The following is a 15303-nucleotide window of genomic DNA, read 5'->3' as shown; positions in this document are numbered from 1 at the left end:
AGCTATTCAAAACTGGAAAGAATTTGGGTGACTTAAAAATCTAAGGACAATTTTTTCTTTTTTTTCAAATTATATTTTTAGTAGTTGAGATTTTTTAAATTTTTTGAAATTAAAATTCTTTTAGAAAATATGTGAGCAAAAATGTTTCAAGACTTTAATTCTCGATTATGTTTCTTCTAAAAAACTGATAGTTGGTGAAATTTTCCTCCGTTCAGAGGACCATACTTACCCTTCTCTTGTGCCCAGGTTCAGTACCTGTACAGGGTGTTCTGCCGGCTGCGCCCAGGCATCTCTATCCTTGCTCTCCACGGCCGGCAACAGCAGATGAGAAGAATGGAGGTCTACAACGAGTTTGTCCGAAAGAGGGCTGCGGTGCTTTTTGCTACTGACATTGCAGCCAGGGGATTGGGTAAGCAAACTAGCTGGAGTATCATTTCTGTGGTCGTGGCAAATATATTTACTTGTAGGGTGTTTTTCTGGAACTCTGAGTCTCAGATCTTGTGAGAGACATTAGTAAATTGGTAAGTTGATAAACATGACAGATGATAGTGAAACTTTGTGTAGTATTTGCATCTCTTGTGAGCTTTGCTATGTTTCCTGATAATTAAATTGTAATCCTGAAGAGCCTCCATAGTCATCAAAGGAAGATGAAAGGATTCAAAGTTTAAAACTGAAATTTCACAAGAAAAATCAGTGAAATCCATTTTTTGATCAGTCATTCTGATTTTTAATGACACTGTATTTAACATATTTAATTTTATTTTAAAAAGATACTGTGGTGATATGCACCTTTGTGGGGTAGGGTGTGGTAGAGGTGATAGAGAGCTAGTAACCTGAATTCCTCAGCCACTTACTGTGTAATTAATTATGGTCTGTCACAAGCATACATACACGGTAGGTCAACACACTACCCTACTTCAGCAGTTACTTTCTTTTTTGATAGAGTCTCACTCTGTAGTTCTAGCTGGTCTAGAACTAGCTTTGTAGACTAGATTGGCCTCAAGTCACAGAAATCCCAAGTGCTGGGATTGAAGGTGTGTATAACCACTTACAGCTGAGAAGTATTATTTTTAAGTGATTGTCTTTGTCATTTTGGCCCTCTTAGAGTGATTTTTTTCTTTCTTTCTTTTTTTTTTTTTTGTTAAAAAAATCACTTATCATGCCAGGTGCTGGTTGTCTATGCCATTAATCCCAGCACTTGGGAGGCAGAAGTAGACTGATCTTTAAGTTTGAGGGCAGCCTGGTCTACAGAGCGAGTTCCAGGACAGCCAGTGCTACACAGAGAAATATTGTCTCAAAAAACTGAAAAAATGTAAGGCAAAAATAAATTTTCTTGTTATCATTAGAAATCCTTGTAGCAAACCCTATAAGTGAGTAGAGTTCGTTCTGAGAAATTGAGAACAGGCTTCTTTGGAAATAAAGTAAAACTTGCAGTATTCAGAAATATAGGGTGTATAATTGCTTATCAGTTTATTTGGAGGTAGTACTAGCCAGAAAAGTAAAGCTTTATGTGAATTAAAAAAAATTTAAAAAATTTAAAATCTTACTTATTTTTATTATTTTTGTGTCTGTGTGTCCATGTATATGTTCATGTGTGTGCAGAGTGTGGAGGCTAGAGGCAATGTCTAATGTCTTCTATGCTTTCCACCTTATTTTTGATATATAGTAGCTCACTGAATTTGTAGTTCACAGAATCTGTTAAAACAGCTAGCCAGCAAATATCTTCTTACCCCTGCCTCCCCGGTGCTGGAGTTAAGAGGAAAGGGATTCTATTCCTGAATTAAAACATTTTTATTAATACGAGTAATGGGAATCCAAATTAAGATCCTCGTGTTTGAGTGGCAGGTACTTTGCCAAACTAAACCATGTCCTCAGTCCCAGAAACCAGTTTACTGGGACCCTATAATATAGAGTGATGCTTTAGGTCATTAAACATCAGGGCACTTCATTGTCGTCGCAAAGCACTATCTCTTCTGTTTCAGAAAGAAGCTATGTAATTTTAGTTCACTTTGTCAAAGTAGAGAAATGTTTATAATTTTTTGGTTAATACAACCGATTTTATTTTTAATAAAGTTTTGTTAGTGAGATGTGATAGGAAATTTTGGCACACAATACTGTAAAATAACTCTAGTACAGCAGGCTAGATATTGAAAACAATTTTTTTTCCCTTCTTATTTCTTCTGTGTAGATTTTCCAGCTGTGAATTGGGTTCTTCAGTTTGATTGTCCAGAGGATGCTAACACGTATATTCACAGAGCTGGTAGAACTGCCAGGTAGGTGTGCTGGCCCATTTCTTTGCTTTTGTACTGTTTCATAACAAAGCTTGCTTCTGCTCCATCTGTGGATAAACAAAGAATGGAACAATTAAGTATGTGAGTGCTAGTGTTTTGTTGTGAGTCAATAACTTTCTGATAGGACTAGGGAGATGGCTCAGTGGATAAAAGTGATTGCCATGGAAGCCTAACAACCTGAGTTTGATCCCTGGTTCCTCACCTCTGTATTCCTATGGGAAGATGGCTAGCTGGTTTGTTCAGATGCTTGCAAACCAGCTAGCCTGGAGTAACAATGCGTCAGCAGAAACGAGAGCCTCTTTCTTACCAGGGGGAAGATGAGAACCACCTCCAAAATGTTGTCTTCTGACCTCCACAAAGACTGGCATTCTTGCTCTCTTTCTCACACACGCATGCAAAATAAGCAAACAAATTAAAAAAAAATTATAGCCTGAAGGCTGTTGACAGTCTGAGAACAGTCCATGAAGTTTTAGTGTTTTGTTTTAATTTACCCTTCTAAACGTTTCTAAGAACTGCTCACTGAACATCATCTCATTGAATCTTCATGACGTCTCTGTTTTTATATGAAGAAATCAAGTGTTTAAGCAGTAATACAGTATGTTTGAAGATACAAAGAGCATAGATTTGAACCACACAGTCTGACTTCTCTAGTCTAGGTCGTACTCTTACTTTCTGTGGTATAGGGTTTAGTAAGGGACAGGGTTGGTAGGAGTCACAGATTTCCTTTTCTGATTAAGATTTAAAGGCCCCTCCCACTGACGTTTTTCATTTGTTTGTTTCTCTCTCTCTTACTCTCTCTCTTTTTTTAATATTCCAAGTTGAAGCACCTTAAGCTGGCTAAAGAGCTGTGGGGAAAATGTCTGGAACATAAAACGAAGTCTCAGTTATTTTGAGCTAAATTACAAATGGATCTAAATGAATCAAAAGGATAATGTAATATGTTAGTACTGTTGAGATCACAGTAAACTTGTAGAATTATAAATGGCTAACCTCTTTCTGGGTCTCATTTGATAATGCTTCTCAAAAGCCTTAGAGTACTTCTTTTTGCCTTAATACTTCTTTGTCCAGAAATTGATCTTAAGAAAATAGAGAGATAAAATCTGGATGTGGTGGCTCTCAGCTGAGATTGGAAGGCTGAGGTAGATGGGTCTTAAAGTTCAAGGCTTGCCTGGGCTTCAGAGTAAGCTTAAGGCAAGCTAGGCGATTTAGACCTTGCTTTAGAAAGAAGTTAAAAGAGGACTGACAATATAGTTCAGTGGAAGACTTCTTGTCCTAGCCTCTGTGAGGTCTGTAGTGCTTGCCATGCATGTATGAGGACCTGAGTTTGAGTCACTTGGAAAGTGACATGCATCTGTATTCCCAGGGCTGTTGGTAGTTCCACAGGTAGATCTGTGGAACTCATTGGTCAGCTAGTCTAGCTGAGTAGATGAGTTCCAGGTTCAGTGAGAGATGGTCGCAAAAATGAGATGGAGAGCAGGTGGGGAAGACACTAACAGCAGTCTCTGGGCTTTACATTACACACTCACATGAAACATGCACATTCAACATAGAGAGAACAACAAAAAATGGAAAACAGATGAATAACCTTCCAGTAATATTGTTGTAATATGGTATTTATTATGGTTAGGGATTGTAAATAGCATAAATATTAATTATAATAAAGTCATGTTAATTATGATTAGCTGTAGGTGGACTGTTTCTTTGGTGTATATTTTCTTACTGTTTTCCTTGCCATCAAAACTGTGTAATTTGGTACTTGGATGGATTTTGGTGTTGATCTCACTGGACCAGCACCTGCTTCTGATTTCAAGGCTTTCCCAGGGGTGAGAGGATCCTCGGGTATAAGGGCCAGAGACTGTTTCCCTAACCAGCTTCATCTTTTCACCTGGTCTGTGCCCACTCCTTCCCCTCTTCCTTCCTCTCTCTGAGTCTCTCTCCTCTTTCTTACTCTCCTTTCCCTTCCTCCCATCCTTCCTTCTTTGCAGACTTTCCCTTCCTTTACATTGTTTTTAGCTAACTTTGAAGAAAATAATAGATATTTTTGTATGTAGAGACTTTTTTTTTCAGCTGAACTAAGGAGTTTTTTATGGTTTCCTACAGCCTAATAAGTAGAATGTCTCCTTTCTTGTTTCCTAATTTTCATAGACTGTTAAGAGTGTCTAAGTGTTTTCTGATTGATTTGAATTTACACCATACCATCCAACATGACTGTAATAAAAATATACTCAGATGTATTTCTTTTAAGAACAAGAGAAGAAGACAGTAGTATAATGGCAAGCATCTTTTAAAGTACATTGATACGCTAGAAGGTACAAAAGAAGTCTCTGAATTGGAATTAATGATATATTTTAAACAAGAGGTAAGAGTTGAGACTGAGTTCCGTAGAAGATATCATTGCAGTGAGATAGACTAGCCTCTAAAATTTGTTTTCTCTTGAGAACTAAGAAGAATGGGACACAAAATTGTTGTGTTAATTACTATTATTTTTATTATAGTTAATCACTATTATTGTGTGTGCAAGTGTGTAAGCGATTGATGTATGTGTGAGTACACATGCCATGCCTGGAGGTCAGAGGACGACTTTGGGAATCAGTTTTCCTTTTCCCCTTTTACTTGAGTTCCAGGGACTGAGCTCAGCTTTCCCGGCTTTGGTGGCAGGCGCATTTACCCATAAACTCTCTCACCAGTCCTGTTTTCAGTTTCCTAAGAAGGTGTACCCTACTATTCTAGGTTCACATTTTGATTACTTTTCACAGTGAGATCTTTTGAGAAGTCTTAGTGGAAGCTGGTGATAAAATCCTTTTCACTGATGACTTAATTCCCTATAGTAAACATGTAGTTTGTAAAATTTTGGTACACGCACCCACACATCTGCATTTTTGTTGTTCTTTTGGCTAGTAATGTATATGGTGTCTTGCAAAAATATTAGACTAGAAGATGGCTTACAGGCCTTTCGCCTGTGACAGGTGTGTGATGTGGAAAGTGGACACTGATTCCTTCATAGGATATATTTAGCAGTATTTTGAAATCTATGTGAGATTAATGAGCATTTCAGTATATCAGGAAATGGTTCAAGAAAGGTAAGTGTTCCAGGTTTTCAGTTTTGGAGAAGTTGGTACAGTGTAGTTGAACATGCTATGGTGAGCATTAAATTGGGTCTGGATAGTTGTGGAGCTGAAGATTTAGGACAGCACTGAAATGCTGAGTCAGAGAGAATACTACTCTCTCTCTCTCTCTCTCTCTCTCTCTCTCTCTCTCTCTCAGAGAATACTATTTTAAAGTCCATTTTAATGTGTTTTTTTTTTAACACAGTCATTAACTTTTAAAGTAGAAGTCTGACCCTTCATACATAAACAACACATTCTAAATTGACTATTTCAGATGTATGGTCAGTGAAAAGGTTAGCATATGTTGTTTCCTTTTTTTCTCTGGTGGTCTAAAATGGCCGTTAATGGGTTTAGAGATAATGAAAAAGCTTCCTGGGCCATGAGACTGAATAATTGGGTTGAATAAAGGCTAAATTAAAAAATTGAAACTAATTAGAATCCTGTGTTAGGCTGTAATTAAAACCAGGTTGCCAGAAAGTGTTTGCTTTTGGAATTGATATATAAATATAAAAAAGTGATTTTGTGGCCGGGTGGTGGTGGTGGTGGTGGTGGTGGTGGTGGTGGTGGTGGTGGTGGTGCACACCTTTAATCCCAACACTTGGGAGGCAGAGCCAGGCAGGCCAGCCTGGTCTAGAGTGATATCTAGGACAGACACCAAAACTAGACAGAGAGACCCTGTCTCAAAAAACAAACAAACAAAAAAGTGATTTTGTTAGAAAAATTGCTGAAGTTGGAGAATATGTGCTTTAACAAGGAAAAATAAAGGGCGATTCAGGTGTTTATTGCCTCTCAGCATTTATTATTTTACTGGATTCTTTGATCTTTAATAAATTCTTTGGATCTATAGCAAAGAAAAATTTCCCTAATTCACTTAATTAACAAAATGATGTCCTTTTTGAGACAAGTGAGTGAAGATTTTTTTTTTTTTTTTTTTTTGTGATATGTCCTGTGGTACATTTTGCTACTTAAAAGCAATTGTCTTTAAGGCTTGCAGTTTTGTTTTTCAAAAGCCTTGACTTCTTTTATTTTAAATAAAAATTTGCAGTTGAAAACACAGAAGATTTGTAATTAGAAAGTAGGCACACACCAGATAAGCCTTTTGTTTGTCGGTAGTAGGGAGGCTAGGATAGAAGATGGGAGTTTATATGTACCTTTTTCTGTTCTAGAGTACTGAGAGAAATGTCATTTTAGCTGTATTTCAATTCAGTCATTTTCGCCTTGTTTGTAGTTCTCAAAATTTTGAGTTAATTTAGATAGTAAGATGTGATTCCACTAGGGGACAGCAGAGCCAAGCTTTTGCATTTCATATGTCTTTGGTCTACATCTTGACAGCAAGTATGAAGCTGTGTAAACTAGTTAAAATTCCTAAATTGGGAAGTGTTCATGGTTTGCAGAAAATGTTCTTAGTTTACAGAATCAATGAGAAATTTTTAAAGAGTCTTTAGCTTTTTACAAACTGAAATAATAGAGAAAAGACAATTTCCCCAAGAATTAAGTCTAATGTTAATTAATGTTATTAGGTACGTGATAGGAACAGTATTTTCACATGAAATTTCCTATTCTTTTTTTTTTTTTTTTTTTTTTTTTTGGTTTTTCGAGACAGGGTTTCTCTGCGTAGTTTTGCGCCTTTCCTGGAGCTCACTTGGTAGCCCAGGCTGGCCTCGAACTCACAGCGATCCGCCTGGCTCTGCCTCCCGAGTGCTGGGATTAAAGGCGTGCGCCACCACCGCCCGGCGAAATTTCCTATTCTTAAAAAATTCACTCAGCTGGGAATTTTAAAGTTCTACTGAGTCTCTTTCTCTCTAGGAGGAAATTGCTTCCTTATATGGTTTTCTGCCTGTGTTGACAACTGGATTCTAAAAGTTTAATGAAGGGCAGAGCAAATCCTTGTAACTTGCAGCATTGAAGAGCTCGGATGAAATACAGCTGGTAGAGGCACAGAGGCAGGAGAGGGTCTGATACTGCTTAGGAGCTGGCCATGTCTCAGGCACTTCCTCTGCTCTTGTTCTCCTATGGTCTACTCAATCCAGCAGGCAGAGTGAGCTTTTAAAACACAAGTCAAATTCTCTCCTGTGAGGGCTTCTCAGTTAAGTCAGCGACAGGCCCATACACTTGCCTTATGTATGTATGTATGTGTGTGTGTGTATGTATGTATGTATGTATGTATGTATGTATGTATCCTCTTGTTTCAGGTTTTGCTGCTGCTTATATATGCTAGGCATACTGTTGCCTTTTCCCCACAGTTATCTGTGTGGCTCTTTCTGATATCCTCATCAAGCACTCCTTCTCTTTCTGTATCATTTATCACATTTAGATATGTTAGAGTGATTAGTTGGTTTTCTTTTTCTTCTTTACTTTTCTTATTACTAGATTGTATTATAAAGTTTTTTTCTAAATTGGTGGTCAGCAAGCCCAAGAGGTTCTCCTGTTTCCCCTTCTTCCCAGCACTTGAGTTATGGGCATGCATGGTTATGTCTAGCTTTTTACCTGGATGTGAAAAGGGTATCTGAACTTGTCTTCCCTCACGATGCTCAGCAAAACATGTGGTGCTTTTTCTGTGTTCCCTCGTGCCACCCCCTCAGCTTGCTCTCCAACTTCTCTTGGTTTCGAGGCAGGGTTTCTCTGTGTAGCCCTGGCTGTCCCGGAACTCAGAGACCTGCCTGCTCTGCCTCCCGAGTGCTGGATTAAAGGTGTGTACCACCACCACCCGGCTGTCTTCTGACTTTTGACCTGTCCTCAGAGAGCAGACATAGCAGCTGTGATGTCTGTCATCTATCTTATTTGGTCAGGGTGTCACCTTCTTATTTTATATGCTGATAACTTCTGCCATCATGTGTGGTTTAGTCTAATGGCTAAAGGGGAATGTTTTAAACTCATATTTTTTTGTAGTATATGAAGATGAATAATGTTGAGTCATACAATTTTGCATTTAAACAATGAGGAAGGTACTTACAACAAGTTTTTTTAGTTCCAAACAGGTAATTAGATAAAGGAGTATTTATATATTCATATTTCTTCTGTTGACAAGAAAATGAAATAAGCGTGAAGAAAGAAATATTCAAGTATTCCTTTATTTTTGAAATACTTCCTTTTTCCTTGCAAAATTTGACTGTCCTTTCTGTGTTTCTACCTTTAATGTTAGACTGGCTGTTGATTCTTCAAGGTTCATTTAAGGTGTCATTATTTCTGGACAGTCTTCTTAATATCTAGACTATTAGGTAGAATTCTCTGTCATGCTCTTATAGCTTCTACTATGTTAGTAATCAAAATCCTTTATTACTGATTTGTTTTGTTTTTTAAGATAAGGTTTCTCTATGTAGCCTTGGCTGTCCTGGAACTCATTCTATAGACCAGGTTGGCCTTGAACTCACACAGATCTGCCTGCCTCTGTCTCCTGAGTGCTGGGATTTACTACTGATTTTTTTTTTAAATACCTGTTCATATAGGCATTCAGCTTTTTTAATAATCTGCAGAATGTCTGTTTTCTCACGATCTTACTGCCTGGCATATTAATATGATTTTAAAAAATTAACAAATTATCTATAATAAGATAGCTTAACATTTTGGTATATTTTAATCTTTTTCAGTCTATACATACAAGGATATATTTTTTCCTTATTAAATTGAATTTTAAAATTAATATGTAAGATAAAAAGCTTTCCTTTAGTTTTCACAATAAAAGTACAGTACCATCTCAGGTAAGTTGTTAAAGCCAGTTTTTCTTTTAACATTCAGTGATAAAATACTATCTGCAGACAGTGTTACAGACTCTTGGAGAGGCATTCAGGTTAGTGCAAAATCAGGCTCGAATGTACCTTTTTAAGTCATCTTCCCTGCTGCTCATTTTGTATTCCAACTGTGGCCTTTCCCTTTTTTTAGGTCTCTTTTTACTAAATCAGTCTTGTGTTGTCTGGTTTCTCCTACCATGACACAGCATTCTTTTAGACCACCGTAGGCTCCTTTCTGTCTCCCTTAAAGACCTACCTGAAATTCCATCTGCTGTCATATTTTTTTCTCTGGCACTTGTGAATATTTGTTCTCCACTTCTGAGTTGGTGGTGCTTGTTGCCTGTGGCTGTCCTTTTCATTCTTTGCTTGTCATCCTGAATCTTGGGCTTGTATGTGTTTGTCGTGTCTTCTTAGGATGAGTGTTACATTGCTTGAAGACAGGGAGGGCCCTGCTTCTTTGTGTTTGGTTTATTCCTGAGTCCTGGCCTCTCAGTAAGTAGTTACTTGCTTAGTTATAAACATGTGCCCCTCAGATTTTATAGCATGTGTGTAAAGAATGCTTTGAGATTATGTTTTCTTCTGTGTATCTAAAAAATTCCTAAATATCCCATTTGATTCTATTTTGTTGCTTATGTGTACCAGCGGGCACTGTGGTGTTAGTAAACTGTGTTCCAGCAGCACAAGCAACTTCAGTACTTTAGGAGGGCTTGGGCCTGTGTCAGCACAGATTTCTGAAGCTACGGTATGGCGGTTATAAGGATTGGAGGTTTTTACCTGAGCAGGCCCATTTTTTTTTTTTTTTTTTTTTTTTGGTTTTTCGAGACAGGGTTTCTCTGTGTAGCTTTGCGCCTTTCCTGGAGCTCACTTGGTAGCCCAGGCTGGCCTCGAACTCACAGAGATCCGCCTGGCTCTGCCTCCCGAGTGCTGGGATTAAAGGCGTGCGCCACCAACGCCCGGCTTTCAGGCCCATTTTTTAAATTGACCTGAAAAGTTTTATTCTAAAGGTATCAGTAAAATCCGTAGGAAGATGAATTGATTTACATATTTTGGTTTTCTGAGGCAGAGTTTTGCTGTGTAGCTCACCCCTGCCTTGAATCTGCGGCAGTTCCTTTGCCTTAGCCTCCTGTGTTGAGAAATTACAGGTCTGGATGTCAGTCAGTGTTCCCGACAAACTGATTCTTCAGCATATTTGGCTGCCATGTTTAATCAGCAGTTTTGTCATAATACACTTGAGATTTGGGTGGAAGCAGTGTCCTTTGTATGGACCTATTTTAAAATAAGCCCTTTGGAGTTGGGCCTGTTGTTGCCGGAGGCCAGCCCAGGCTACAAACAAAAGCAGTGACATCCTGGCCTGCGATATTGAGACCCCCTTCCCAAAAGACAAATTCTGCTTAATTGCTTATTTTTTAGATGCTGGCTCTACTTTTGAAGTATAGCCTTAAAGGCAGCGGGAATTGTAGCAGGTGATTGAAATTTGATGTAAGGTAGCTAGAGTCCTACTTTTCTGACATCACAGAAGATTAAAAGCGGGTTTTTCTAGCATTTACTAATTAAGTGAACTTGATTTCATGTCATCAACTCATTTTACTGTCAGAATAGTAATATGAGGATTGTATTGATATATTTTAAATTTTTTATTTTGTTTAGATACAAAGAGGATGGCGAAGCTTTATTAATTTTACTACCCTCAGAAGAACAAGGGATGGTGCAGCAGCTTCTCCAGAAGAAAGTACCTGTGAAGGAGATCAAGTAAGAGCGAGCTGGTCCTGTGCTGCTGTTAGGCGTGAGAACATGTCACTGTGCTTATTGCCTACACTTCCTTCCTTCTTCCTCCTCGGATCTATTCGACCATCTGGCTTCTAATATAGAGGAGAAAAATACTTTAACAAAGTCTTAGGAGAAGAAATTTCATGCTGACAGCAGATTGGAAGGAAAGTATAGCTGCTCCACATGTGCCCACACGTGTACATCCTAGTGACAGCAGCCAGCGGATTGCTGATGTGTTGCAATTTATGAGCTCATTGACATATCAGTGTCACTCCGAGTCCCTAGTTCATATGAAGGTTGCTCTTGGTGTCACTGTGATTAGTATCTGAGAGATCCACCTTAAAGGAAAGTAGGAGTTCGGCTCTTGGCTTCCAAGGTTATGTTGTTATGGCAAGGAGGTGTGGTAGAGCAGAGCTGCTCATCTGGTGGTGGTCTAGGGAGCAGAGGAAGACTGCCTGAACTTCATGCTCCCAATTTTAGTGAAGTCTGCTCTAGTCAATGAACTGTGTTCATGAATTAGCCTTTTAGTACTGCATTTAATGTCATTACCATATTCGAGACCATCTAAATTTTCTCCTGTGGTCTTGGCTAGAAATTTTGTGTGTGTCCACTAGAGGTGGATGTCAGGATGCCTTTTTCAGATGCTTTCTTACCTTACTCTCTGAGATGAGGTCTCTCGCTGACCCTGGCTGGCTGGCTGGCAAGCTCCTACGATCTGTCCCTTTCCGATTCCATCCCTCAGATTGTAGTGCTGGGCTTCAGGTGTGCATGACCATGTCCATTGTATCAGGTTGGTGCTGGAGATCCAGACTCAGGTGTTCCTGCTTGTGTACTACTTTGCTCATTTAGCCATCTCCTGAGCCCCTTTCTGCTTTATAGTTATACCTATGGTTCATGCCAGGATTCATGTGTTTACTGTCCAGTTCTAATATTTATTAGAAAGATTGATTCTGTTTCTTTATGTTGCTGAAGTTCCTTTCTCAAAGATCTGTTGACTATATTTCGGGACTCTATTCTCCTTGATTTGTCCTTTTGGCAATTACTGTACTGTGTTGATTATTACAGCTTTGTACTAAGTCTTGAGGTTGGAACCTGGCAGCCTTGCAGCTTGTGTTTGGAATCAGTTTATAGATACCCATAAAATAACTGGCTGGTATTTGTATTGGTATTACATTGAATCTGCAGATCAAATGAGAAATAGATTGGAACCTTGACAAGATTGAATTTCCCTGAAACTGAAAAATTAAGATTATTCTTTGATTTCTTTCATCGAGGTTTTGTGGTTTTCTTTATGTAGATATTGTTCATACTTTCTTAGCCTTTGGTATATTTGCATTCTGAAGCCTTGTTATAATTTTTAATGGTTTCCAGGAGCATTTTGTTCCTTTCTTTTGATTTTCCAAGTAGATCATCATTTCAACTTCAAACAAGCATAGTTTTATTTTTTTCCTCCGATCAGTATGCTTTTAATTTTCTTCTTTTTGTTTTACTGCATTGAAAAGCAGAGTTCCCTGCTTTGTTCTTTTCCTTCACCATTTTATGTGCATGGATGTGTTGCTTGCATGTATGTCCTTTGTACTGTGTTTCTGGTGATAGTGGGAATTGAAAGAGGATGTCAGATCCTTTGTGTCTGGAGCTACAGATAGTTGTGAGCTGCCATGTGGGTGCTGAGAATTGAACCCAGGTCCTCTGGAAGAATGGCTAGCTACTGAGCCATTTCTCCAACACCCCTTGCTTTGTTCTTGATTTTAGTGGGAAAACTGGAAGGTTCTCACTTACACTAAGGATATTATTAGCTCTAGCCTTTATTTTTTTAAGAGGAGATATTCCTTATTTTGAAGTTTTCTATTTCTAGCTTATAGATCACTTAGATTTTATTACTTACTTTTACATGTATTGAAGTGATAGATATATTAATTTACCTATTGAATGAATGTTGAAACAAACATGGTAATGGTAAAGAGTTATTTATTGCTTGAATGATTGGTTCATTGATTGATTGAAATAGGGTCTCTTATAGCCCAGGCTGCCTTCAAATGTACTGTGTAGCTTAGGTGGTCTCCACTTCCCAAATGCTGAGATTGTAGGCATTTACTACCACATTTGGCTTCAGTTGCCTTTTTTTTTTTTTAAATATTAAAAAGAAACCTGTTAGTGTATGTGTTGTTATTGTTGTGTATGTGTGTGGTATATTTGTGGTATTTACATGTATGCCTGTACATATATGTCTCTGTTCCTGTGGAGGCATGAGGTCAAACTAAGTGTCTTTCCTTTACTACTCTCCATCTTTATTTTTGAGGCAGGGTCTCTCTCTGAACCTTAAGCTTATCACTGGCTAGCCTGGCAGTTAAGCCAATGAGCTCCAGGTTCTACCTGTTTCCAGTTTCTCTACATCCTCCCCAAAGGGCTGAGATTGCAGACACATGCTGTAGTGCCTCAATGCCACAGTGCTGAACTTAGATCCTCATGCATGTATGGCAGGCACTTTATCAACTGAATCATCTCCCCAGTCCTGATGCCTTTAAAAAAAGTATGTATATCGAAACAATTTTGCAGAATACAGCAGAGAAAATTAAGAGAAAGAATTTCTTAGTTTTAAGGAGCATTGGAGATTGAAAGGATGATACCCCTTGAATGAAATCATTTCGTGGGTTCTTTATTTCAAAGGATCATAATCTCCTCTCATGAGGATGTATACATTGGGCATAGTGGAATCCATCAGTCTTTCTTGTATTGGAGACATTGAAAGACAGTTTGATTTGCCTAAAAGTAATTTCAACTATTAGATGTAGAATATAGAAGATAAAATTGATCATGAATTAAATTGTTGAGGTGAGTAGCTTTGTATGTTTTGAAAAATTTCTCTATTAATAAAGGAAAAACAACTCCATCTATACTCATTGTTTGCCTGTTGCTACTCTAACATTGGAGTAATGTAATAATTCAGTTTGAAGTTAGGAAATCGAATAGAGTCTCTTGTGAAATGTAGACCCTTTCATTCTTTGTTACTACATAGTTGAGCAAAATTTGATGTTTCTTATATGTCTAATTTTAAATAGGTAAACGTTTTTATGTCTTAATTACTTGAAATTGATTTTACATATTTGATTTAAAACAGGGGCATTTGCAAAAAATGACATTGAAATGCATTTCATTAATTTATGTCCTATGGGAATCTACTTTCTAACTTTATAGAATTAAGAAGTAACCAATGGTAATAATGGCATTAGTATAGATAAACTCTCTTACCCATCATTTGTTTGGAGAAATCTACTGTCCTGTCATTTTCTTTTTCCTGTGTTATTCTTGGTCCATAGATATAATGTTAAACACTCAAAAATCCAATTGAGGGGGGAGTAAGAAAATGCTGTGTATTATTCCTGTTTTTAAAATTGAGATTGATTTTTAGTTTAATTGTTATTTTTTTTATTAAAAAGAATCAATCCAGAAAAACTTATTGATGTTCAGAAAAAATTAGAATCATTTTTAGCCCAAGATCAAGATTTAAAAGAAAGAGCTCAAAGGGTAAGTCATCTTTGAATTCAAGATTTGTTTTTGGAATGGATTTATGTAATTAAATTATATTTCATCAGTTTCTGCTGTTACTATGTTGCATGTTCATAGCTAAAAGGTTTAAGTAATGGAATTTTTACATAGATTACTTCTTAATTTTAAAAAGTGTTTCTTAAAATTTACCTGTGTATAATCTTATTAGAGACACGGGAAATTCTAAGATGATATTTAGGTTTGAAGCAGCCTTGCATCTAGTATACTTGATAAACTTAACTTCTTATTTTTTCACTAAAATTGTTATAAGTTCTGATTGCATTTTCTGTTGGAGAGATTATTGTCTTGTATTAAGCTAGATTTCTAGGTGACATAGAGTTCTTGCAAATTATCTTCAACAATGAAATACGAATCTGCCAATATGACTTAATGTTCTTGAATTGCTATTCTGAACTAAAAAAGTCTTAGTAAGAAATTGCCTATACTGACATTTTTTTTTTAAATGACGTACATCTGACATTTTGAAATGTGTGTACAGTCTGGAATGACCAAGTCAGACTAATCAATCTTCAGATCAGTTATTTGTGAGGAGAAATGTTAGAAATTAAAAACCACCTGATGCTGAAAATGCTGGTAATGTTGTGATGTATGACATGACTAGCAGGTCATTTGATTATTGGTTCAGGAAATAGAAAATGCTGAAAGGATTTTTTTTGTTTGTTTGTTTGTTTTTGTTTTTTTTCAAGACAGGGTTTCTCTGTGTAGCTTTGCGCCTTTCCTGGAACTCACTCTGTAGCCCAGGCTGGCCTCGAACTCCCAGAGATCTACCTGCCTCTGCCTCCCAAGTGCTGGGATTAAAGGCGTGTGCCACCACCACCTGGCTGAAATGATATAGTTTTACTG

At 37.5% G+C, this 15303-nt stretch overlaps 1 protein-coding gene across 1 annotated transcript in view; it reads left to right on the top strand.

The window, feature by feature from the left end:
• The window catches only part of Ddx10 (DEAD-box helicase 10), a 178584-nt gene that overhangs the window by 24853 nt on the left and 138428 nt on the right, over positions 1 to 15303 (top strand). The window contains exons 8-11 of the mRNA XM_042280937.2: positions 247 to 409; positions 2189 to 2273; positions 10774 to 10875; positions 14331 to 14418. Coding sequence (XP_042136871.2) covers positions 247 to 409; positions 2189 to 2273; positions 10774 to 10875; positions 14331 to 14418 — 438 coding nt within the window. The remainder of the gene's footprint in view (positions 1 to 246; positions 410 to 2188; positions 2274 to 10773; positions 10876 to 14330; positions 14419 to 15303) is intronic.

The sequence above is a fragment of the Peromyscus maniculatus genome, chromosome 7 (assembly GCF_049852395.1).
Source record: "Peromyscus maniculatus bairdii isolate BWxNUB_F1_BW_parent chromosome 7, HU_Pman_BW_mat_3.1, whole genome shotgun sequence".
In the NCBI taxonomy this organism is placed as follows: domain Eukaryota; kingdom Metazoa; phylum Chordata; class Mammalia; order Rodentia; family Cricetidae; genus Peromyscus; species Peromyscus maniculatus.
Note: the sequence above shows the minus strand (reverse complement) of the source record. Positions and strands in the feature narration are given on the sequence as shown.